Below are 27,409 nucleotides of genomic sequence, written 5' to 3' on the forward strand. Positions count from 1 at the left end.
CACACACCACATATATTACTGACACAGTAACACAGCATTCCTTATACAGATACAGCCGCTGTCACACACAGTATGCACACAGCACATATATTACTGACACAGTAACACAGCATTCCTTACACAGATACAGCCGCGGTCACACACACACCCCCCACATAAATTACTGATACTGTAACATAGCATTCTTTATACAGATACAGCCGCTGTCACACACAGTATGCACACAGCACATATATTACTGACACTGTAACACAGCATTCTTTATACAGATACAGCCGCTGTCACACACAGTATGCACACAGCACATATATTACTGACACTGTAACACAGCATTCATTACACAGAAACAGCCGCGGTCACACACACACACCACATAAATTACTGATACTGTAACATAGCATTCTTTATACAGATACAGCCGCTGTCACACACAGTATGCACACAGCACATATATTACTGACACTGTAACACAGCATTCCTTATACAGATACAGCCGCTGTCACACACCACATACTGTACATCACTGACACTAACACAGCATTCTTTATACAGATACAGCCGCGGTCACACACACACCCCCCACATAAATTACTGATACTGTAACATAGCATTCTTTATACAGATACAGCCGCTGTCACACACAGTATGCACACAGCACATATATTACTGACACTGTAACACAGCATTCTTTATACAGATACAGCCGCTGTCACACACAGTATGCACACAGCACATATATTACTGACACTGTAACACAGCATTCATTACACAGAAACAGCCGCGGTCACACACACACACCACATAAATTACTGATACTGTAACATAGCATTCTTTATACAGATACAGCCGCTGTCACACACAGTATGCACACAGCACATATATTACTGACACTGTAACACAGCATTCCTTATACAGATACAGCCGCTGTCACACACCACATACTGTACATCACTGACACTGTAACACAGCATTCTTTATACAGATACAGCCGCTGTCACACACAGTATGCACACAGCACATATATTACTGACACTAACACAGCATTCCTTACACAGATACAGCCGCTGTCACACACCACATACTGTACATCACTGACACTGTAACACAGCATTCTTTATACAGATACAGCCGCTGTCACACACAGTATACACACAGCACATATATTACTGACAAAAACACAGCATTCCTTATACAGATACAGCCGCAGTCACACACACCACATATATTACTGACGCTGTAACGTAGCATTCCTTATACAGACACAGGTGAGGTCGGTCACACACACCACATATATTTATAACACAGCATTCCTTATACAGATACAGCCGCGATCACACACACACCACATATTATAGTACTGACACAGCATTCTGTATACAGATACAGCCGCGGTCACACACACACCACATATTATATTACTGACACTGTAACATAGCATTCCTTATACAGATACAGCCATGCTAGCCCGCTTTCACACACAGTATACACACAGCACATATATTACTGACACTATAACACAGCATTCCTTATACAGATACAGCCATGGTCACACACACCACATATTATATTACTGACACAGCATTCTGTATACAGATACAGCCGCGGTCACACACACACCACATATTATATTACTGATACTGTAACGTAGCATTCCTTTTACAGATACAGCCACGCTAGCCCGCTGTCACACACAGTATACACACAGCACATATATTACTGACACTATAACATAGCATTCCTTATACAGATACAGCCACGGTCGCACACATCACACATATAACTGACACTAACAAAGCATTCCTTATACAGATACAGCTGCTGTCACACACAGTATATACACACAGCACATATATTACTGACACTGTAACGTAGCATTCCTTATACAGATACAGCCGTGGTCACACACAGCACATATATTACTGACACTGTAACACATCATTCCGTATACAGATACAGCCACAGTCACACAAAGTTTGCACACACCACATATCATATTACTGACACCAACATAGCATTCCTTATACAGATACAGCCACGGTCACACACACCACATATTATATTACTGACACTAACATAGCATTCCTTATACAGATACAGCCACGGTCACACACAGTATACACACACCACATATCATATTACTGACACTAACATAGCATTCCGTATACAGATACAGCCGCGGTTACACACAGTATACACACACCACATATCATATTACTGACACTAACATAGCATTCCTTATACAGATACAGCTGCGGTCACACACAGTATACACACACACCACATATCATATTACTGACACTAACATAGCATTCCTTATACAGATACAGCCGCGGTCACACACAGTATACACACACCACATATCATATTACTGACACTAACATAGCATTCCGTATACAGATACAGCCGCGGTCACACACAGTATACACACACCACATAGCATATTACTGACAATAACATAGCATTCCGTATACAGATACAGCCGCGGTCACACACAGTATACACACACCACATATCATATTACTGACACTAACATAGCATTCCTTATACAGATACAGCCGCGGTCACACACAGTATACACACACCACATATCATATTACTGACACTAACATAGCATTCCGTATACAGATACAGCCGCGGTTACACACAGTATACACACACCACATATCATATTACTGACACTAACATAGCATTCCGTATACAGATACAGCCGCGGTCACACACAGTATACGCACACCACATATCATATTACTGACACTAACATAGCATTCCGTATACAGATACAGCCACGGTCACACACAGTATACACACACCACATATCATATTACTGACACTAACATAGCATTCCTTATACAGATACAGCCGCGGTCACACACAGTATACACACACCACATATCATATTACTGACACTAACATAGCATTCCTTATACAGATACAGCAACGGTCACACACAGTATACACACATCACATATCATATTACTGACACTAACATAGAATTCCTTATACAGATACAGCCACGGTCACACACAGTATACACACAGCACATATCATATTACTGACACTAACACAGCATTCCGTATACAGATACAGCCACGGTCACACACAGTATACACACACCACATATCATATTACTGACACTAACATAGCATTCCGTATACAGATACAGCCGCGGTCACACACAGTATACACACACCACATATCATATTACTGACACTAACATAGCATTCCTTATACAGATACAGCCGCGGTCACACACAGTATACACACACACCACATATCATATTACTGACACTAACATAGAATTCCTTATACAGATACAGCCGCGGTCACACACAGTATGCACACACCACATATCATATTACTGACACTAACATAGCATTCCGTATACAGATACAGCCGCGGTCACACACAGTATGCACACACCACATATCATATTACTGACACTAACATAGCATTCCTTATACAGATACAGCCGCGGTCACACACAGTATGCACACACCACATATCATATTACTGACACTAACATAGCATTCCTTATACAGATACAGCCACGGTCACACACAGTATACACACACCACATATCATATTACTGACACTAACATAGCATTCCGTATACAGATACAGCCATGGTCACACACAGTATACACACACCACATATCATATTACTGACACTAACATAGCATTCCTTATACAGATACAGCCGCGGTCACACACAGTATACACACACCACATATATTACTGACACTAACATAGCATTCCTTATACAGATACAGCCGCGGTCACACACAGTATACACACACCACATATCATATTACTGACACTAACATAGCATTCCTTATACAGATACAGCCGCGGTCACACACAGTATACACACACCACATATCATATTACTGACACTAACATAGCATTCCTTATACACATACAGCCACGGTCACACACAGTATACACACACCACATATCATATTACTGACACTAACATAGCATTCCTTATACACATACAGCCGCGGTCACACACAGTATACACACACCACATATCATATTACTGACACTAACATAGCATTCCTTATACACATACAGCTACGGTCACACACAGTATACACACACCACATATCATATTACTGACACTAACATAGCATTCCTTATACAGATACAGCCACGGTCACACACAGTATACACACACCACATATCATATTACTGACAATAACATAGCATTCCGTATACAGATACAGCCGCGGTCACACACAGTATGCACACACCACATATCATATTACTGACACTAACATAGCATTCCTTATACAGATACAGCCGCGGTCACACACAGTATACACACACCACATATCATATTACTGACACTAACATAGCATTCCTTATACAGATACAGCCGCGGTTACACACAGTATACACACACCACATATCATATTACTGACACTAACATAGCATTCCGTATACAGATACAGCCACGGTCACACACAGTATACACACACCACATATCATATTACTGACACTAACATAGCATTCCGTATACAGATACAGCCGCGGTCACACACAGTATACACACACCACATATCATATTACTGACACTAACATAGCATTCCTAGTATACACACACCACATATCATATTACAGACACTGTAACGTAGCATTCCGTATACAGATACAGCCGCGGTCACACACAGTATACACACACCACATATCATATTACTGACACTAACATAGCATTCCTAGTATACACACACCACATATCATATTACAGACACTGTAACGTAGCATTCCGTATACAGATACAGCCGCGGTCACACACTCCACATATTATACACATTATATTACTGACACAGTGCAGTTTTTCCATGGAGGTTCTGAACTAATGGGCCCATTATAGTCTATGGGGAAAATGTGTGCACTTTGCACCCTGACATCTCCAGTTCTAGGTGTCCTAGAGACTCGAGACTGGTACCATATGATATAGGAGACCTCTTGGCTTTCGGAACAGACTGGCTATTAGTTTATGGGGAAGCGGCAAACATGTGAGGGTCCGCCCAGCTTGCAGGGGCTTCTGGTTTCCTCTGCAGCCAGATCTTCATTGCAGGGAGGTGATGGTGAGAAATCCCGGCTCAGGTGGGTCAGCTCCCTGCTGCAGAGAAGGACAGCGGGGACTGGAGCAGCGGGTTGATCATTGCAGCGTCTGTGCCATTATCAGTGGCCCCTGTGTGTTAATTAGCGTAATGAGACGCACCTTCACATTCCCCTTGGATATGTAAAACCTATGCCGTCGCTCGCTCCACAGATGTGGGCTTCCACGAAGCCCTGGTCTACGCTCAATAGCCATTTTGTTAACCCGCCTGGTGCAGGAGTCTGGCCTGCCCGTACTGTAGGTCATTCGTACTGTAGCGTAATTCTGTGTTTAACCAGTGAAGCATAATAAGATTCTTGTACAGCAGCGCCCTTACACAAGCGGAACCTATACCCTTGCTAGCTCCATAGTTGTGGGCACCCATGAAGCCCTGGCTGGCACCCGGTAGTCATTTTGTTAACCCCCTCGGCGCTCAAGTCTGGCTGCTACTGTATGACATTCCTACTGTAGTTTAAATCTGTGTTCGACCAGTGTAGCATTATGGCACGCACGGACAGTGGTGCCCTTAACATGAGTGGAACCTACAGTATGGGTCCGCTGTCGTCTTTGTGCCATCACGCCTCAGCAGGCCGTTTGCCAAGGATGGGACACCTAGTGTTTTACACACATGCGCGTCCCATTCTCTGAGAAAACACTGTATGCTTGCTCACTAATCCCCATAGCCTGTTCTACATAGCGTAATGAAACGCACGACTATGTAATAGTAGGTACTTGTTTCCTAGCAGGGCGCCCAGATTTTCTACGTACGGCACCGTAGTGAAATCGCATCACATGGGCCATTTTAGTGGCGTGCGATGCAATGCTTTTTATCATTTATCCACTGTTCTTATGGTCCCAGGGGATCGCATCGCATTTCCCGCAAAATCGCATGCGATGCCATGCCATTAGCCATACACTTGTATGACATGCAATTCGGTTTGAATGACCCCACCACCCCGAAGCGTGGCGAGTGCAGCGAGGGGCGGCGGAACGCGTCCTACCGACCTTTTCATACCCCCACTATCCACGTCGGTGTGGAGTTGATTGTATAGAGTGTGGCAAGCACAGCAAGCCCCGCGAGGGGACGCGGATTACTTTACATGTATTCCGCGTCCCCTCGCTGCACTCGCCACACTATATACAATCAACTCCACGCCGACGTGGATAGTGGGGGTATGAAAAGGTCAGAGGACGCGTTCCGCCGCCGCTCGCCACTCTTGCGCTACAATGCATTTCAGTGGACACTTCCCACACTGACAATCCGGAATCTTTCACTATAGCTTTGCATTAGACATCAGATGCATGGAAATTTAAAAAGGGACATCTGGTGGATGATCACAGGTATTGCACTTATCCGGTAACACCATATGCCAAACACCAAGATGTGCTACTTATTGCGCTGCCGTGCTACTAGGTGCGCTGTGGCGATTTGGCGGGTCAAACGCCATAGGCAGGCTGGATGAGTGTGGCTCCATCTCTAATACCATCTTATATGAGCTGATTGAGGAATGCTGCCTGTATTCTATGTGGTCATATACAGAACAGCTGTGTCCTCACCTCCTGGTCTCCTTACCTCAGGGTGTCCTGCAGATTGTTCCCACGGGAAAGAGAAATGGAGCGGAAGAATCCCTGGACGGCTGGCACGGTGTACTGCAGGAGGGTGTGAGAGATGTCCTGTGCACAGAGCAGAACCCTGGTCAGGCAGCGAACGGTAACAACCGGGCAACTTATTCCTGCATGCAACCTGGTCACTCCCCATCTATTCCCTTCTACAAGCAGAAAATGTACAACTCATACCCTGCTTTTCAGCAGCGTGGGCTAGAAATACCACGTGATTCAAAGTAATTTTACCGCATCAACGGTCAGTCTCTCCTTAGTGTGATCTGGGGATAACGCTGCCGCGTCCTGTGTCACTCCGACAGGCTGTAGTCATTGGCGCACTTCTCCCTTTCCACTCTACTGGACGGTGGTCGGCCAAAAGTTTGCATCTGGTAGGACACGCCCACGTGGGCGTGTCCTACCAGACGCAAACGTTTGGCCGACCACACACACACACACATATATATACTATTGCGGGCCATAGGGATATAGTTACACCCTCATGCATCTCACACCTCTGGTGGCTTCTTCTGTACAGGAGAGGGCACAGGACTGTTCTCCGGACTGTCTCCTTCACTCTCACTCTCACTGCCCTCGGTGTTGGCGCTGGCATTGCTGGGGTGACGGACCTTCTTCTCCTCCCGCGGGTGGTTTTGGTGCTTGAAATGTAGCACAGCCTCAAAGTTCATGACCGCCCAAGCATGCCAGGCCTACAAGGAAGACATCACCATTAATGGTTCAGGACGTGGATGACGACTACGGTCTCCAGCAGCAGGCAATGCCCAAAGCCCCGCTCTCACCTTGTACCAGTTGAGGTCATGCTCTGTTGCAGCATTGTAGTATTCCAGCACGTTGGGGATTGTACACTCATTAATACCTTGCAAATTCAGCTGCCATTCACCGAGCTTCAGGAAACACCTACAAGACCAAGCGGAGGTTATTGTGATGTCACCCAGTGCACGCCAGGGAGGCAGTGGGTAATGGGGTTACCTGGCCATCAGTTTTTGCAGCTCCTGCTTACGCTGCGGGTCATCTGCAAGGTGCTGCGCCTGCAGCTGGACGTTGCTTACAAACTTCTGCATATGCTGGAACGCCTCAATCTGTGTCGCACGAGGGGCATGTTGGGAGAAGAGACGGGAACAGAAATTCAAATGGACAAAGTAGAAAATACAGGACAGGGGTCGTAACCAAAGGCTGAAGCTGATTGGTGGAGCAGTAAGACATGTAATATACCATGTGTAATGTATAACGTGTGCATTGGTCTCATCTCACCACATCAGGACCTCATGAAGCCATTTACTCAGGTATCTTTACCCTGAAGGTGCAAGAACAGAGCCCACAAGCCATTCCCTCCCTTCATCCACCCACGTATCTGCTTTACTCGCAGAATCCTTGCTGTGTGACGGCACCGCCGCCAGACTGCTGTGCGGCGCCACCTCCCCGTCCCCCCCAATCTTTGAGTGGCTCTTCAGGCTGGGCTTAGATGCACGGTTAGTACCTTTCGTGTACTCTTCCACATGTACTTCATATAGGCATAGGTGACCTGCGGGTGTGCTGTAGGTAAGGGCTGGTCACTCTCCAGAGCTGGGTCCACACCCAGCAGCATCACTAAGGTCTTGTGAGAAAGCGCCTGTGGAGGGGGAAGCAAAATACAACATTATGGCCCAAAGTGGGTAACACTGAGATAATATCATGGCAGCTTCCAACCAGCACACCCAGAGACAGCAGTACTGATGTGAGGTCAGAACGTGTACACAAAGTTACTGGGTACCCCTAGTTCTGCTTTTCTTCAGTTATAGGTGAGTACAGACAGGCAGGGATGGGACTGGTGGGCAGACAGAGAACAGGTGGAATGGAAGAGGGCGGTCAGAACGGGAGAGAGCAGGCAGGCAGGCAGGCAGGTAGAGCACGGGTGGCAAGAAGGGAGAGCAAGGGACGGGCAGGTGGTAAGAGCAAGGGACGAGCGGGCAGGGAGTGTAAGGGGCGGGCAGGGAGAGTAAGGGTCGGGCATGAAGGGAGAGCAAGGGAAGGGCGGGCGGTAAAAGCAAGGGACGGGCGGGCGGTAAGAGCAAGGGGCGGGCGTCAAGAGCAAGGGACGGGCGGTAAGAGCAATTGACAGGCGGGCGGTAAGAGCAAGGGACGGGCGGGCGGTAAGAGCAAGGGACGGGCGGGCGGTAAGAGCAAGGGACGGGCGGGCAGCAAGAGCAAGGGACGGGCGGGCGGTAAGAGCAAGGGACGGGCGGGCAGCAAGAGCAAGGGACGGGCGGGTGGCAAGAGCAAGGGACGGGCGGGCGGCAAGAGCAAGGGACGGGCGGGCGGTAAGAGCAAGGGACGGGCGGGCAGCAAGAGCAAGGGACGGGCGGGCAGCAAGAGCAAGGGACGGGCGGGCGGTAAGAGCAAGGGACGGGCGGGCAGCAAGAGCAAGGGACGGGCGGGTGGCAAGAGCAAGGGACGGGCGGGCGGCAAGAGCAAGGGACGGGCGGGCGGTAAGAGCAAGGGACGGGCGGGCGGTAAGAGCAAGGGACGGGCGGGCAAGGAGTGTAAGGGGCGGGCAGGGAGTGTAAGGGGCGGGCAGGGAGAGCAATGGTCGGGCATGAAGGGAGAGCAAGGGGCAGGGAATGAGGGAGAGCAAGGGAAGGGCGGTAAGAGCAAGGGACGGGTGGGCGGTTAGGGCAAGAGATGGGTGGGCGGTAAGAGCAAGGGACTGGCGGGTGGTAAGAGCAAGGGACGGGCGGGCAGTAAGAGCAAGGGACGGGCGGGCAGGGAGTGTAAGGGACTGGCGGGCAGGGAGTGTAAGGGATGGGCGGGCAGGGAGTGTAAGGGACGGGCGGGCAGGGAGTGTACGGGGCGGGCGGGCAGGCAAGGAGAGCAAGGGTTGGGCATGAAGGGAGAGCAAGGGGCAGGAAGGGAGAGGAAAGGGTGGGCGGGCAGGAAGGGAAAGCAAAGGGAAGGGAAAGCAAGGGATGGGAGGGCAGGAAGGGAGAGCACGGGCGGGCAGGCAAGGAAAATGTAGGCGGGCGGACAAGGAAAGCGCGCGCGGGAAGAGAGAGCACGGGCGGAAAGGGAGAGCACGGGCGGAAAGGGAGAGCACGGGCGGAAAGGGAGAGCACGGGCGGAAAGGGAGAGCACGGGCGGAAAGGGAGAGCACGGGCGGAAAGGGAGAGCACGGGCGGAAAGGGAGAGCACGGGCGGAAAGGGAGAGCACGGGCGGAAAGGGAGAGCACGGGCGGAAAGGGAGAGCACGGGCGGAAAGGGAGAGCACGGGCGGAAAGGGAGAGCACGGGCGGAAAGGGAGAGCACGGGCGGATGGGTGGGAAGGGAGAGCATGGCTGGGAAGGGAGAGCATGGGTGGGCGGAGCACAGGTGATGTAAGTGGATGGTGAGAATCCCAAAGACATCTGGGCTGAGCAGTAATCACCCTCACAACATAAGGACGCGCTGAGGGAACATCACAGAAATAAGGTGTGGACTGTGCTTTAGCATATGGCACAATTACAGGACAGGAAATCTCATTGTGAATGGTTATCGTTGGAAATTTCTTAATGTAGATATTAACATTTAATTAATTATTTAATATGTGAAAAGATGATCTACAGACATTTGTCTGAAGAATATAATTGCCTTATATAGAGGGTGGTACGGTACCATGGGCAAGCATGATCGCCTTCGGTGGCATCTTGTACCAAATATGGCTGAACCCGGGGCAGTGCCATGGAGCAGGGCAAGGTTTGTGCATCCTGATACCTTGGGAGAGAGGAGGATGAAGATCCCAGAGCACACTACTAATATGAATCGATAATGAATCATTGTTTAGTGTTTTAGATTAAATGACCATTTAATTGCCGTATGAATATATTCTGTCAAGTTTTAAGTTATTACTTAAACGAAAGTAAAAAAAAAAAAAAATGTATTTTTGAGCAATGGCCTGATTGCGATACATATGTTAGCAGAGTCCTGCAACCGGAACTCTGGACATGGATTACTATGCCAATGCCGGGCAGCTGGCATCCTGGACTAAAGTATGTTGGGGGCTAAAATTAGGCAAGGTGGGGGTTGGGGGATTTAGGGAAGTGGGGGGGGGGGTTAAGATTAGGTTACGGGTAGGATAGTTTAGGCACTTAGAAGAGGGGGTTTGGCTGTGGGGGTATTATGTAGCAAAGTACGGGTTGGGATAGGCTGCAAGCAGGGATGGTTAGGGGGAAGGGGAAGAGGGTTTGATCAGGACCCTACGTATTGTGATGCCAGCAGCATTCCCGTCTCCAGGATAGTGTGCGTATTCCGCAGTAAATCCTTAGGTTACCTGCTGCTCTGAATGACCCTATCTCTGGACACAACCTTGGAGAGGAGAGGGGTAGGGGCTCTTCCTAAGACATGGCACAACTTCACCCAGATCTCCAGATTACAAACTGATAGATAAGAAGCAACTTTAATATTTGTTTTAGTTTCCACTGAACTATTATTATTTAGTAGGAAATGCGGGTGGTCATTGGCTGCCGCAGTAGGATCTGAGCACATTATTGGGATTTAATGTGAAACACGACCCCGGTCACGTGCTACTGCCCCCGGGCCTTCTACAACCTAAATTCCTCCATCAATGTTACTTTTGCATGTAAGACGCACAGTTAAACAGAAGGAAAACACATTGTGAGTATTCAGATTCTCGGAAACTGGACAAATTCGGAAGACATTAAAATGCAATAAAACATTGTGTACTTTGTTATTACAGGAAAGCAAAGACCATGACACAGTCAGACACATAAACACTACAGAAATGTGGGCTACAGGGTGAGGAGCAGCTGCCACCGCTGGGCACAGACATTGGGACTGATCATGTCAGACATGCTCTCACCAGACGGCCGCTCTTGCTGCACAAGCTGGCATACTTCAGCCAAGTCCTCATGTCCTCATGAGGACTGACCACGAGAGACTGAACCATCAAGATCTTCTGCCAATCTTCAACGATGCGCTGACAGCCCTGTACAAGACACACACACACAACAGTCATCGGAGAGGACCTATTACACCAACGGACTCTTCGCTATGCCATACGCCAGCACTGCGCAGCTGTCATTACTAGGGACGGATAGCAGCAATACTGCACAGGGCCCAGACTTGGCCGCTGCCCTCCTCTGGCTGTACTTACTTTCCGCATTCCCCAGATACTCACAGGACCTCTGGCCAGGAACACAGGCTTTGGCCTGTAATCTCCACCCCTAGCACAAATTGTCTGTACAGGAGGATGTCATACGTGCCCAAGTCTGCCTGTGTGTGTCATGGGTGAGACTGCATGCCAGTGTGTGCCTGGCTGCGGAAGGTGAGAAATACCTGCTCCCCCCACCTCCTTCACACCTAATAAACGTCTGTCCAGACACTACAGACTTGGATCCTGAAAGGTGGCCCAAGAATGTTCTCCAGGGCGTAAACAGTGCTATTTATAGATGTCTCTTCCTTTTACACCCTGTACCTTCAGTGTACAGTACAAAAACCCCTGACTGCATTTCCTAGTGGCATTCTATTCTGTCATCATGTGACATTGCCCACCTGAAGCCGATCCCACCAGGTCTGGCGAATGATCTCCCGCCGCTCAGGTACCAGCTTGTACTGTATCACTTCCTCCAGCTCAGACAGCATCTGACAGGTGACCATGGCCTGCAGGGAACAGGGGAACATAGAGCATCACTTAGCTTCTAAGAAGGGTCTTGCTCTACAAAGCCCAAAACTGAAGGTGAGGAACAGACAGAAAAAAGTGAACAAATAAGTTAAACCAGCAATGCTAATCCAGTTACCTATCTCTACATTACTGATGTCACTAGTGAGATGCATTCTCATGCCTCAGTGATGTCACTGGCTCCTAGTAATCGGATAGGCTGCACTCTCACGCCTCAGTGATGTCACTGGCTCCTAGTAATCGGATAGGCTGCATTCTCACACCTCAGTGATGTCACTGGCTCCGAGTAATCGGATAGGCTGCATTCTCACACCTCAGTGATGTCACTGACTCCTAGGAATCGGATAGGCTGCATTCTCACGCCTCAGTGATGTCACTGGCTCCTAGTAATCGGATAGGCTGCATTCTCACACCTCAGTGATGTCACTGGCTCCTAGTAATCGGATAGACTGCATTCTCATGCCTGAGTGATGTCACTGGCTCCTAGTAATTGGATAGGCTGCATTCTCACACCTCAGTGATGTCACTGGCTCCTAGTAATCGGATAGGCTGCATTCTCTTGCCTCAGTGATGTCACTGGCTCCTAGTAATCAGATAGGCTGCATTTTCATGCCTCAGTGATGTCACTGGCTCCTAGTAATTGGATAGGCTGCATTCTCACACCTCAGTGATGCCACTGGCTCCTAGGAATCGGATAGGCTGCATTCTCACGCCTCAGTGATGTCACTGGCTCCTAGTAATCGGATAGGCTGCATTCTCACACCTCAGTGATGTCACTGGCTCCTAGTAATCGGATAGGCTACATTCTCACACCTCAGTGATGTCACTGACTCCTAGTAATCGGATAGGCTGCATTCTCACACCTCAGTGATGTCACTGACTCCTAGGAATCGGATAGGCTGCCTTCTCACGCCTCAGTGATGTCACTGGCTCCTAGTAAACTGATAGGCTGCATTCTCTTGCCTCAGTGATGTCACTGGCTCCTAGTAATCAGATAGGCTGCATTCTCACGCTTCAGTGATGTCACTGACTCGAGCTGAGGAAGCCGCTGAGTAAAGGAGGCGGAGAAACGCGTACTTGGAGCCCGCTCTAGCCGCATAGACAACCAGCCAAAGCATATCCTTGGATTACAAATATCCCAGTGGGGATCTGGACATTGTGGGACTAACAAGCACCTGGAGCTGATCTCCCCCAACAGGGAGTGAGCTAATACACAGCACCTATAGGCTCAGATATAGGACTTGGTGACCTGCACCCAGTACAGCACGAGCTGCTGATCACAAGGAGGACTGGTAACTATTTGCTCAAACAAACAAATAGGATTATTGCCTCATATATACAGTGTATATGCAGATATCAGCCTCATAGCCAGCCCATGCCATATATGTTTCATGTTGTACGTTTTGTGTGTGCTTTTTTGAGTGTAATATTGTGTATATGCAATGTGTACATTTTTAAAATGTATTATGGTCTGACACCCAAGTAAAGATATTTGTATTTTTCCCATAAAAGACTGGGTATCCATTTATTGAGTGTGGCAGCGCTACTGAGTGGGGATATTATCTCCACACACACCATGTCACTGACTCCTAGTAATCGGATAGGCTGCATTCTCACACCTCAGTGATGTCACTGGCTCCTAGTAATCGGATAGGCTGCATTCTCACGCCTCAATGAGCTCGCTGGCTCCTAGTAATTGTATAGTCTGCATTCTCACACCTCAGTGATGTCACTGGCTCCTAGTAATCGGATAGGCTACATTCTCACACCTCAGTGATGTCACTGACTCCTAGTAATCGGATAGGCTGCATTCTCACACCTCAGTGATGTCACTGACTCCTAGTAATCGGATAGGCTGCATTCTCACACCTCAGTGATGTCACTGGCTCCTAGTAATCGGATAGGCTACATTCTCTTGCCTCAGTGATGTCACTGGCTCCTAGTAATCAGATAGGCTGCATTCTCACGCTTCAGTGATGTCACTGACTCCTAGTAATCGGATAGGCTGCATCCTCATGCCTCAGTGAGGTCACTGGCTCCTAGTAATCGGATAGGCTGCATTCTCATGCCTCAGTGAGGTCACTAGCTCCTAGTAATCGGATAGGCTGCATTCTTACGCCTCAGTGATGTCACTGGCTCCTATTGATATTATTGGCTGAATTCTCTTGCCTCAGTGATGTCACTGGCTCATAGTGAGCGGATAGGCTGCATTCACACCACAAAATGTTCACCACTGTGTGCAGGTCCCAGAGAAATAATAACAGAAAATTGACATACATACCCCATAGGCCCGGCTGTAGCTTTCCCCAGCCATTGCAGTCAGCTCAGCATCCAACATGTCCCTGGCTTTATCAATGCACTGAGACACAAAGAAGTAGTCACATACGATCATAAGGTACCAGTGTTTGTCAGCATTTGAGGCTTGGTACTGTCCCGCAGAGCACCTACCTGCTGGGCGAGTGAGAAGAGGTCCTGGTGGAGAGCAAGCACAGCTCTATAAAATGCTCCATCATGGGTATCTCTTGGGATAAGGCATGTGTACTCCTCCATACTGTCCCATTGCTCTGAAAGGGGAACGGACAGAAATGTGTTCAGGCAAACAGCAGAAACGGGAAGAATCAGTTCCAAATAACTGGAAGATTGTAGCTCATTATCGTCTCTGCCCCTTTATGTGCACTCCAACCAGCAGCAACATTGTACCAACTGTGCTTTCCATTGTCATTGTATACCACCACACCTGTATACTGCATGTATCCATCTATGTGCCATAGGGAGGATCGGTGAGCGTGGCTACATACGTGTGTCTGTATCCAGCATGTAACATACTACTGTATCCATCTCTGGCATCTCTTAGCGTTGATGTACCTTTTGATTCCATAGACTTACAGGTGTCCACAGCTGCTCCTACCTCTAAAGGCCCATACACACTAGACGATAGCAGGCAAACGACTATAAACAATACCATTATATTCACCTCCCTGTACGACCATGAAGGACGTCGATCAGGTCGTTCTGGAGGTGAATCGTTATACATCGTCTACTGTGCATGCCTTCAACGACGGGCGACAACCGATGGTGCGCGTACCCGCGGGTCGTTAACAACCATAGCCATCGTCCATGCATGCAGGTCAATTTGCTTATGGTCATTAATATCGTGCAGGGCGAACGTTCTTCTGAATATTTATGATCTTCCATTTTCCCCTTCAAGGGAGAAAGTGAACGATGGTTGTTAAAGATGTGTCGTAAGTGACACATCGTTGTGTGTGTATGGGCCTTCAGTCTATGGAATAAAAAGGTTTTCTTCAGCTCTGAGTCCCAGATTTGGATTCTTCCACGCCGTGGGATAAATGTGTATTGTGTTTGTATTGGTCCTGGTGTCAGGTCCATAAGGCAGACTCAAATGGAGTGCGGCCCTTTTACCCCATCTATACAGTATGTAAACATACATACATACATACATACATAAACACACACACACTCTCTCTTAAATCTATTTAACTTGTCTGTGCTGCGAATACGCACACTCACCTCACCGCTGCACCACGCGCTCATCCCAATGGTCACCGCTGCACCGCGCGCTCATCCCACCGGTACACTGTGCCGCAGCGCAAGCGCTCATCCCACGGTCACCGCTGCACCAAGCGCTCATCCCACCGGTCACCGCTGCACCGCGCGCTCATCCCACCGGTACACTGTGCCGCAGCGCAAGCGCTCATCCCACGGTCACCGCTGCACCAAGCGCTCATCCCACCGGTCACCGCTGCACCGCGCGCTCATCCCACCGGTACACTGTGCCGCAGCGCACGCGCTCATGTACGTGTAGAGAAACTGCCCCAATATGGAGTAACTGCAGGTCGATGGGGAAACCCCCTTAAGGGCTCACATACCGTCTGCAATACTACAATGATACTGACTTCCCAGACATCTTACCTAATCCCCATGCCGCAGCTGCTGCCATCCTCGCCATCTTGGCACAGGCCTCCTCGCTGACATTAGTCCAATTCTCACAGCATTGCTGATGTAGCTGCCCCCTGTGAGAGATGATGACATGTGTTATACGTACACCCACCCATGTACAGAGAAGGCAGCCTGTTGGGAAAGGATGCAGGGATTTGCTGTGTGGGTGGATCTGAGTACTCACTTACAGGACCAGAGAGCAGCTGCCAGGAAGAAGAGACAGGAGCCTTACCGTGAGGTGGGACAATGTGTGCAGTACTGGTTTTCTTATGTTTATTATGGTATGCTTAACATTTTCCTGATAACTTATTTATATTATTTAAAAGTTTGATAAGCCTATAATATAGCACTCCCCAATACTCCCGCTCTCGTTCCAATGTTTCACAGAGTGGTCATTTGTGTACTGCATTTGGAAACCGCCTCCAGAAATCCTGCGTTTGCCGCTATACCATGGATGTCACAATGCAGGATGTGGCCTAAATCTCCTCACACAGAACACTGGGGCAGGCTTAGGCACTAGGGGAGAGGGTTAAGGTCCCCATACACGTTGCGATAAGCTCCCGCGGGCATCACACAGTACAAAAAGTATGTGCTGCACATACTTTTTGTACTGCCCACAAATCACATGCAAAACGCACGCTGCATTTCGCGACGTGTATGGGCACCTTAAGAGTCCGCCTGCAGGGAGGAGAGGGCTGGGGTTCGGCTGCAAGAGGGGGTTGGGTTTAGAGAATTCCCCCCTCTCCCTGCCTCCCGCCTCAGGGTCAGACCCTTACACTCTTCTCTGAGTGTAACTGCGATTTTTTTTGTTTGTTTGTTTTTGTGTACATACATATTAACAATACATACAATATCCAGTATTAAACACATTTATTTACACATTAAACATTTAAAACTTACAATTAGTTACTGTGGCCGGAGGCTGGCTCATAGGATAAGTCTGACTAGGTGTCCCAGTGTGGACACAGGACCGCCTCAGTGTGGACACACTATACTGCCGACACCTATACACCCTCACACGCCCCATAGGTAACACTATGCTGCCGACCTGGTACACCCTCATACTCCCCATATGTAACACTATACTGCCGACACCTGAACACCCTCACACTCACCATAGGTAACACTATACTGCCGACACCGGTACACCCTCACACGCCCCATAGGTAACACTATACTGCCGACACGGGTACACCCTCACACTCCCCATAGGTAACACTATACTGCAGACACCGGTACACCCTCACACTCCCCATAGGTAACACTATACTGCCGACACGGGTACACCCTCACACGCCCCATAGGTAACACTATACTGCCGACACCTGAACACCCTCACACTCCCCATAGGTAACACTATACTGCCGACACCTGAACACCCTCACACTCCCCATAGGTAACACTATACTGCCGACACCGGTACACCCTCACACGCCCCATAGGTAACACTATACTGCCGACACGGGTACACCCTCATACTCCCCATATGTAACACTATACTGCCGACACCTGACCACCCTCACACTCCCCATAGGTAACACTATACTGCCGACACCGGTACACCCTCACACTCCCCATAGGTAACACTATACTGCCGACACCGGTACACCTTCACACTCCCCATAGGTAACACTATACTGGCTAGAGACCTTACGGGAAGGCTGTACGCATTTACCAATACCAGGACAGCTGTGTATACATCAGTGTACAGCTACTGACGGGAAGGCTGTGTATGCATCAGTGCACAGCTACTGACACGAAGGCTGTGTATGCATCAGTGGACAGCTACTGACGGGAAGGCTGTGTATGCATCAGTGCACAGCTACTGACGGGAAGGCTGTGTATGCATCAGTGTACAGCTACTGACGGGAAGGCTGGCTGTACGCGTATACCGGTACCAGGGCAGCTGTGTATATATCAGTGTACAGCTACTGATGGGAAGGCTGTGTATGCATCAGTGCACAGCTACTGACACGAAGGCTGTGTATGCATCAGTGCACAGCTACTGACGGGAAGGCTGTGTATGCATCAGTGCACAGCTACTGACGGGAAGGCTGTGTATGCATCAGTGTACAGCTACTGACGGGAAGGCTGGCTGTACGTGTATACCGGTACCGGGGCAGCTGTGTATATATCAGTGTACAGCTACTGATGGGAAGGCTGTGTATGCATCAGTGCACAGCTACTGACACGAAGGCTGTGTATGCATCAGTGCACAGCTACTGACGGGAAGGCTGTGTATGCATCAGTGCACAGCTACTGACGGGAAGGCTGTGTATATATCAGTGTACAGCTACTGACGGGAAGGCTGGCTGTACGCGTATACCGGTACCAGGGCAGCTGTGTATATATCAGTGTACAGCTACTGACGGGAAGGCTGGCTGTACGTATAGGCTGGATATTGTGTCTTACATGGCAGCTGACACATGAGCCCAATTCTCAGCAGCCACACATTACATAACGTCGTCACGCAGGGGAAGAGTCTGGCAATTACACCATGAATCACAAAATAAATAGAAGATAATATTTAAAGATCTCCAATCGAAAATTCATGTGTGGAAAGGGCCGGGCTCATTAAAGGCAGAAATAGCCTTTCCATATGAGACGCGCGGCCAAACCCCAGCACCTGCTTTTCATTTACGGTAGGAACAATATCCACTGAAATTGTTATTAAAGTCACTTTAACCATCACAATGTGAAAGGCTGGTTTACACAGCGGCCTCACAACCAGACCCTGCCATGTATCCTGCACATTCTGCTACACAGGAACAAATAAACGTCTTCCATAACATTCCTCCTTCCCCAAGTCGCTGTGTTTTTCTTGGCTGCGTCCAGGCCTGGGAGAGAAATAATTGGCTACTCGTGTCTGTCCTTTACATTGCCATAGCAATCAGATTAACAATGATTGTGCGTTACATCCTATGTCAACATTCCAGCTTACTCTATCAGACAAGTATTTTCCTATACCCCATCACACTGCCATTTCCCCGCTCGTCATCGCTGCAAACTTCATGGGGAAAATGTGCTGGACTTGTTTAGGCTGTAGCTATACACGTGAGCGCGACCTGCTTCCACCTATAGCTTTCACCCTGGATATCAGATATAGAACCTATACAGCACCTATACCATCCACCCTGTATACCAGCTATAGAACCTATGCAGCACCTATACCTTCCACCCTGGTTATCAGATATAGAACCTATGCAGCACCTATACCTTCCACCCTGGATATCAGATGCAGCACCTATACATTCCACCCTGGATATCAGATACAGAACCTATGTAGCACCTATACCTTCCACCCTGGATATCAGATATAGAACCTATGCAGCACCTATACCTTCCACCCTGGATATCAGATATAGAACCTATGCAGCACCTATACCTTCCACCCTGGATATCAGATATAGAACCTATGCAGCACCTATACCTTCCACCCTGGATATCAGATATAGAACCTATGCAGCACCTATACCTTCCACCCTGGATATCAGATATAGAACCTATGCAGCACCTATACCTTCCACCCTGGATATCAGATATAGAACCTATGCAGCACCTATACCTTCCACCCTGGATATCAAATATAGAACCTATGCAGCTCCTATACCTTCCACCCTGGATATCAGATATAGAACCTATGCAGCACCTATACCTTCCACCCTGGATATCAGATATAGAACCTATGCAGCACCTATACCTTCCACCCTGGATATCAGATATAGAACCTATGCAGCACCTATACCTTCCACCATGGATATCAGATATAGAACCTATGCAGCACCTATACCTTCCACCCTGGATATCAGATACAGAACCTATGCAGCACCTATACCTTCCACCCTGGATATCAGATACAGAACCTATGCAGCACCTATACCTTCCACCATGGATATCAGATATAGAACCTATGCAGCACCTATACCTTCCACCCTGGATATCAGATATAGAACCTATGCAGCACCTATACCTTCCACCCTGGATATCAGATATAGAACCTATGCAGCACCTATACCTTCCACACTAGATATCAGATACAGAACCTATGCAGCACCTATACATTCCACCCTGGATATCAGATACAGAACCTATGCAGCACCTATACATTCCACCCTGGATATCAGATACAGAACCTATGCAGCACCTATACCTTCCACACTAGATATCAGATACAGAACCTATGCAGCACCTATACCTTCCACCCTGGATATCAGATATAGAACGTATGCAGCACCTATACCTTCCACATTGGATATCAGATACGGAAACTATGCAGCACCTATACCTTCCACCCAGGATACCAGATATAGAACCTATGTAGCACCTATACCTTCCACAAAGGATATCAGATACAGAACCTATGCAGCACTTATACCTTCCCCCCTGGATATCAGATATAGAACGTATGCAGCACCTATACCTTCCACACTAGATATCAGATACAGAACCTATGCAGCACCTATACCTTCCACCCTGGATATCAGATACGGAACCTATGGAGCACCTATACCTTCCACCCAGGATATCAGATACAGAGCCTATGCAGCATCTATACCATCCCCCCTGGATATCAGATACGGAACCTATGCAGCACGTATACCTTCCACCCTGGATATTAGATACGGAACCTATGGAGCACCTATACCTTCCACTCTGGATATTAGATATGGAATATATTGGAAACAAACATTTGGACAGGTGCACTCGCCCCCCACATCAGAGTACCGGCAGTCAGAATTCCGATTGTCGGGCCACAATACCACACCCCACAGAACAGCACTGCTCAGGAAAAATGTATTGTGTTTATTAGGAATAGTAGCTAGCACCCTGATTATCCCCAGCATGCTGACACCAGGCAGTGCCAGCGATAACGTCCCTACACTCTACATTAGGATTTAGCACAATGATGCTGGTAAATCGCCACTAAGTGAAAAGTAGATTCACAGATGGCAAAGATCCGGCCGCCCCGGCTCTATAACATAACACATATTTGACAGCGTACCTTGTGTAGCAGAAGTCTCCAGGGACCGTGCTGAGAGGGTTCACTAAAGGGGCACAAGGAGCAGGCCAGAGTATCTTCAGGGCAATATATAGATTGGGGGCTTGGACTGTACACACTAATGTTATAAATAATGAGAGATGCTACCATGCTGATACTTGTAGTTCTACACAGAAGAGAATAAATATTAAACATTCCTAATCAGAATAAAGATAATAAAATCTACAATATAACCAAGAACATTTGAGATAAAGATATGGGCCCAAAAACCGCGACACGGTGACCTCATTCTGCTGAGTCTCTGACACTAAGGTGCAGGGCTTGGGACCACCCAGGCAGACCACCCTCAAGGTATCCCACTAGTGAGAGGTGTGTTACATTAGTAACACCATAGCTGCGTGCACACGGTGCAATGTGGAGGCCGCTGGGACCCGGAAGGGATAGCACCGGTGGTGGGGCGGACACTGGTGTTTTGTGGCACTAAGGGAAACTCTTCTGCACTGCCGCTGGTGAGGGCTTTATCAGGGTGGGGCTGGTGTCTTGTGGCACTAGGGGGGACTCCTCTGCACTGCCGCTGGTGAGGGCTTTATCAGGGTGGGGCTGGTGTCTTGTGGCACTAGGGGGGACTCCTCTGCACTGCCGCTGGTGAGGGCTTTATCAGGGTGGGGCTGGTGTCTTGTGGCACTAGGGGGGACTCCTCTGCACTGCCGCTGGTGAGGGGGGGAGGGACTTTATCGGGGACAGGGCTGACGAGAAGGCAGGTCTTTTTTTTTTTTTTCTATAATGATCACTTTGTGAAAAAATCTACAATGCTCTTATAGAACCAACTTCGTACATACAAAAAACAATTTTTTTTTTTTTTAAAACAACAAGCAATACATTTACAAGAAATATATATTGCTGATCATATAAAAACATATGCCTTCTCGTCGGCTTGTGCGGTTGGTTCCTGCGGCGCAATCCAGCGTCTGCACCTACTCCCTGTCCTGGAGACGTCTCTGGCATGAGAGGAGCTGCTTTGCCTTTGGGTATTGTTTATATCATGTGGTAATCAGTCCACAGAGATTTTATATATGGTACGAGCAATTGTCTGTACATACCTGGATCTATTATATGTATTATTAAAAAAAACTCTTTTACCTGCACTATGAAGCGCACCTCTCTTTTCTGTATATTGTATATATATCTATATATATATAGATATATATATATAGATATATATATATATATATATATATACACAGTATATAGCTGGAAAGAAAGACTAGAACGCCTGGGTTAGGAGTGCTAGTCTTTCTTTCCAGCTATACACCCACCAGGACAGGCACCGGGGCGGATGACCATTTCGAGTGAGTGCCGGGCCGTACTGCTGGATAGTGATATACCACCTTCACATAAAAACGCACAGTGGATAGGTAATATAACATTTATTACCACATTAAGTTTGAAATAAACATCAGACATGGATTCTATAGACCCAACGCGTTAGGTCACAAGTGACTTCATCAGGGGCATTGATTTGGAATGGTGATGGAAAAATATGTTTACATTTTTTAAAATAAAAAAAGTAAACATTTTTCCATCACCATTCAGAATCAATGCCGCTGATGAAGTCAAGAAACGCGTTGGGTAATTTTCCATCATGAAAAAAATTGGTCTATGAAAAAAAGTGCTAGCTCACAGAATACAATATGATGCCACAAAGTGATCCAGCCACCCCCAACCCTGGGGACCCCATGCCCCAACTTCATTCCAACAACTGACAAATTGTATACCATTTATAGTGTAATTTCCAATATGCAATCTATAAATGCCAGGTACCTGTGCTAATTAACAAATCTGCCTTCCAAGTGCGCACATGTACACAATATAGAATATATGGGGGAGGGAGGCCTGGACTGCGCACCATAATCCGCTCTCCTGCAGTCTCCCGCCGCTCTGGGATAAATGCTGTTCAGTGACATTTATTCCCAGCCACATACCTCCATATTCTTGGGATTTATGCTCTTGCCATCACTCTCCTATGGCCCTCACATGACTTGTAAATATATTAAGTGCTGACCATATGTCCAGGTTTCCTGCAGCTCCGGCAGACTGGCTTTTACTCCAGGTGGAATTAAAGGAAAATATACAATATGTTATGTTTGTGTGAACGCTGAATAATACACTGCGGCGCCAGCCTTGCAACAGATAAGTGTCAGCGTCTGATCATTTCACGGTGTGTGCTGATTATCAGCCACTTTCATTAGAATTTAGTGCAGAGTTCTCCTGATTTGTTGCCTACAAAACCCGTGTTAAGACTAGATGAAAACGGGGAACTAGGTCTGTACCACCCCAAAAAAGGCAAATTAACATTTGAATTAAACCGTGATTGTAGAAGGTGAAGGGAATTAATATCTCCCTTTCACAGGAATAATCATTACAAATTTTTAGTGACAAACTACAGTATATGGTGAATGTTGGGATCTCACTTGGGGCCAAGCCAGCTGCAGCCTGTAACCTGGGGCCACTCTGCTATGTCATCAGTGGTTCCCAAACTAGGTTCCATGAAACACTAGCAGTTGTGTAAAGGACCATTGTCCTGTATGTAAATATGGGGTGAGCACAATGTTATAGAAGACCAAAATGTAGAATGACAGGATGACGTCGGTGGGTGGAGTTTTCAAATATCCTGAATACCAGAACTCCCACTCATATCAGCGGCCGGCCATTCATTTGAATAGATGCTGCTTCTGCCGCCATGGTCACATCGTTCATCATGTCTACACAAGGAACAATGTGGCCAAATCCAGCACAAAGGGTTAATCATCTTTCCACCTGCTGAAGGGATCAGCGGGCTTGATGAATGACATTGGATCCTCATCATACCCACACACGATAAGATTGTAAATGATTGGTCATTCCGATCGGTTGGAAAAGGTCATATAACTTCTTACTGTGTGTAGGTAAAGACATGTTTACGGTGGAAGCTAAAAACCAAGATTTCCTGTTAAATAATTTTCTCCAATTCCATGGAGAACACAAAACACTGGGAACAGCAGTAGCACTTGCACATAAACCTCCCTCTATACCCCAATTGTCCCAACAGGACCTCAGCTGACAGCGGACTGAGCTCAGAAGAGTAGAACAGTCACTGCAAACCGCCAACAGTATGTAGAACCAAAAATGCCCAGAAACAAGGAGTGGAAGTAGGGAGGCCAATCCCGGGATCGGGATTGGCGGGATCCCGGGATTTAGGCCTAAATTCACCGGGATTTCAATCCCGGGATTGGCTCATCCAATCCCGGGATTTCGGGATTGCTTACCGCACGACATTTGTGTTTGTTTTTCTTTAAACACCGGGCAGCGCTGAGTAGCAGACATTGCCCGGCTGCCCCTCTTCTGTGCGCAGCGTGACCTCAGAGGTCACGTTGCGCAGCCCAACATCCGTGTCCACCCGCTGGGTCTCCTGCAGACATTGCCCGGCTGCCCTTTGTGCGCAGCGTGACACAGAGGTCACGCTACGCAGCCCGACAGCCGCATCTACCCGCTAGGTCTCCTGCACGCCGAACCAAGTCTATCCAGCCAGGAAGAAGCCAGCCCAAGACAACTGCCTAGGTAACAGCCAGCTGCACCCGCCCGCCGGATCGCCATGCCGGGTCTCCAGCCAGCAAGCAGAGGTTGGTAGGCGGGAGGAGGGAGAGAGGAGACAGATATAGAGAGAGGACTGACAGGGGAGAGAGAGCTAGAAGGACTGTAGAGGAGAGAAAGAGTATATAAGGACTGAAGGACATGGGGTAGAGCTAAGGAGGAAGATGCAGTGCAGCTAAAGAGCCCTGCTGCTACCTGCTTTTTCACCATTAAATCAATCCCGGGATTGAGCATTTTTCAATCCCGAATCCCGGGATTGAAAAAATGGCCCGGGATTGGCATCCCTAAGTGGAAGGGAGGGAAACCAGCCAGGGGTATAAGTTCATATCAGGCACCTCCATGGTTTCCGGCAGCTCAGCCACTGCATTACCCATGGAATCCCAGAAAAGGAGATATGTCTTACCTGTTAAATTTTTCTTCAAAGACATCAGGAGCCTTCTGTGGCAGACATCAAGGCAACAGGGAAAACAGTGGGACATCCTAAAGCAGCCACTGAAGGGTGGGGACCTCCCTGGGCTGCAGCTAGTACACTCTGGCCAAATGCCGAGTCCTGTAAAGCAAAAAAGTGTCGAATGCATAGAAGCGCAAGACAGTATTAGCAGACAACCAAGGTCCCGCCTTGCAAAGTTGCTCTGCTGTTGCACCACCCTAAACAGTCCAAAACGCACCCACAGACCGCGTGGAATGAGCCCTGACCCTGCAGGAACTGGGAGGGAGGCACCCAAGTAAGCCTGCTTGATAACAGGCCTCAGCGGGCAATAGTCTGCTTGGTAGCAGGCAAACCTCTCTTTTGAAATACATAGAGAACAAAGAGAGAATCAGACTTCCTAAGGGTTTTGGTGCGACACACATAGATGCGCAAAGCACGGAACACATCCAGGGAATGCTGCTCAGGAGAGGCATTCGGCCTATGAAAGGCCGGGACCACTACTCCTGGTTCACCTGAAACTTGGACACCACCTTGGGGAGGTGTGAAGGAACGGTTCGAAGAACCGCCCTATCAGGATGAAAAACCAGAGGAGATGAGACTGACAGGACAGAGCCGAAAAGTCAGACACCCTCCTGGCCGAAGCAATGGCCAACAGGAAACCTGTTTTCCATGTAAGCCAGAAAAGATCCACTGACCACAAGGGTTTAAAATGGGAACCCTGAAGGGCCTTGAGAACCAGAGAAAACTCCTATGGAGCAAACGGTGGAACAAACGGAGGTTGTATGCGCAAGACCCCCTGCAAGAAAGTGCGGACATACTGCAACAACGCCAACCGCCTGCGGAAGAGAATAGATAAGGCCGACATCTGCACCTTCAAGGAAGACAGTTGGAAACCAGCCTCCAAACCCTTTTGCAGAAATGATAGAATCCGAGACACACAGTAAGTCTTGGGATAAAACTGACAGGAGAGACACCAAGAAAAGTAAGCGCACCAGATGCGATCATAAGCACCAGCCAGAAGAAGGCCTATGAGCCCTAAGCATCGTCAAAATGATCCTTGTTAAGAGCCAAGGGCTTTAATTCAAGGAAGTGTCAACAGCCACCCTGTCAAAGACAGCCACTGCAGATTGGGATGGAGGCACGGACCTTGTGTGAGCAGGTCTGGCAACAGAGGCAGATGGATCAGAGGGACCACTGAGAGGACCTGCAGATCCGAGAACCAGATCCTCCTGGGCCAATGCGGGGCCACCAGGATCAACATGCCCCCCTCTGCCTTCAACTCTGAGGAGCGAGAAGGGGGGAAAGGCATACATGAGAGCGAACAGCCACGGGGCCAACAGAGCATCTACCATGCAAGCCCCTGGGCCTCGAGACCTGGACCCATACACGGTGACCCGGTGATTGTGGCGTGAAGCCATCAAATCCACCTCCGGTCTGCCCCAACGGTCTACCAACATCTGAAACACCTCCGGATGGAGGGTCCATTCTCTGGCATCCAGAGTCTGACAGAAAGTCAGAAAGTCTGCTTCCCAATTGAGGACCCCCCGGAATAAAGATTGCCCACAAGGCGGGGTTCTTGCCCTCCGCCCATTGGAAGATGCGGGAGGCCTCTGCCATAGCCGCCCGACTCCAAGTGCCACCCTGGTGGCTGATATAAGCCACCATAGTTGCATTGTCCAACTGGACGACCCTCGAAGTCAAGGCTCCGACTGGCGAAGAGCCAACAGGACTGCCTCAGTTCGAGGACATTGATGGAAAGCAGGGATTCCTGTGAACTCCACAGCCCCTGAAAGGATTTCTGACACGTGATCGCTCCCCAACCTCGGAGACTGGCGTCTATGGTGAGGAGAGTCCACCAGTGGATCCAAAACGGCCTCCCCTCCATGAGGTTCTGATCCAGAAGCCACCAGGACAGGGAGATCCGTGCTGCCGGTGACAAAACAATCTGGTGTGATCATAGATTGGAGTACGATCCCAACCATTTCCTGTGGATTTCCCGTTGTAGGGGGCGAGAGTGGA

At 48.4% G+C, this 27,409-nt stretch overlaps 1 protein-coding gene across 4 annotated transcripts in view; it reads right to left on the reverse strand.

Annotated features, from left to right (window-relative positions):
- The window catches only part of MTOR (mechanistic target of rapamycin kinase), a 183,137-nt gene that overhangs the window by 44,383 nt on the left and 111,345 nt on the right, over positions 1-27,409 (reverse strand). For 3 of the 4 annotated variants that reach the window (XM_083163434.1, XM_083163435.1, XM_083163433.1), the window contains exons 33-42: positions 16,305-16,405; positions 14,823-14,938; positions 14,656-14,733; positions 12,248-12,355; positions 11,556-11,681; positions 8,204-8,336; positions 7,697-7,823; positions 7,507-7,624; positions 7,222-7,416; positions 6,681-6,781 (exon numbers count right to left, since the gene is read on the reverse strand). In XM_083163434.1, coding sequence (XP_083019560.1) covers positions 6,681-6,781; positions 7,222-7,416; positions 7,507-7,624; positions 7,697-7,823; positions 8,204-8,336; positions 11,556-11,681; positions 12,248-12,355; positions 14,656-14,733; positions 14,823-14,938; positions 16,305-16,405 — 1,203 coding nt within the window. The remainder of the gene's footprint in view (positions 1-6,680; positions 6,782-7,221; positions 7,417-7,506; positions 7,625-7,696; positions 7,824-8,203; positions 8,337-11,555; positions 11,682-12,247; positions 12,356-14,655; positions 14,734-14,822; positions 14,939-16,304; positions 16,406-27,409) is intronic. The other variant, XM_083163436.1, reaches the window with a different exon arrangement.

Source organism: Crinia signifera, chromosome 19, assembly GCF_055691185.1.
Source record: "Crinia signifera chromosome 19, ASM5569118v1, whole genome shotgun sequence".
NCBI classification, from domain to species: domain Eukaryota; kingdom Metazoa; phylum Chordata; class Amphibia; order Anura; family Myobatrachidae; genus Crinia; species Crinia signifera.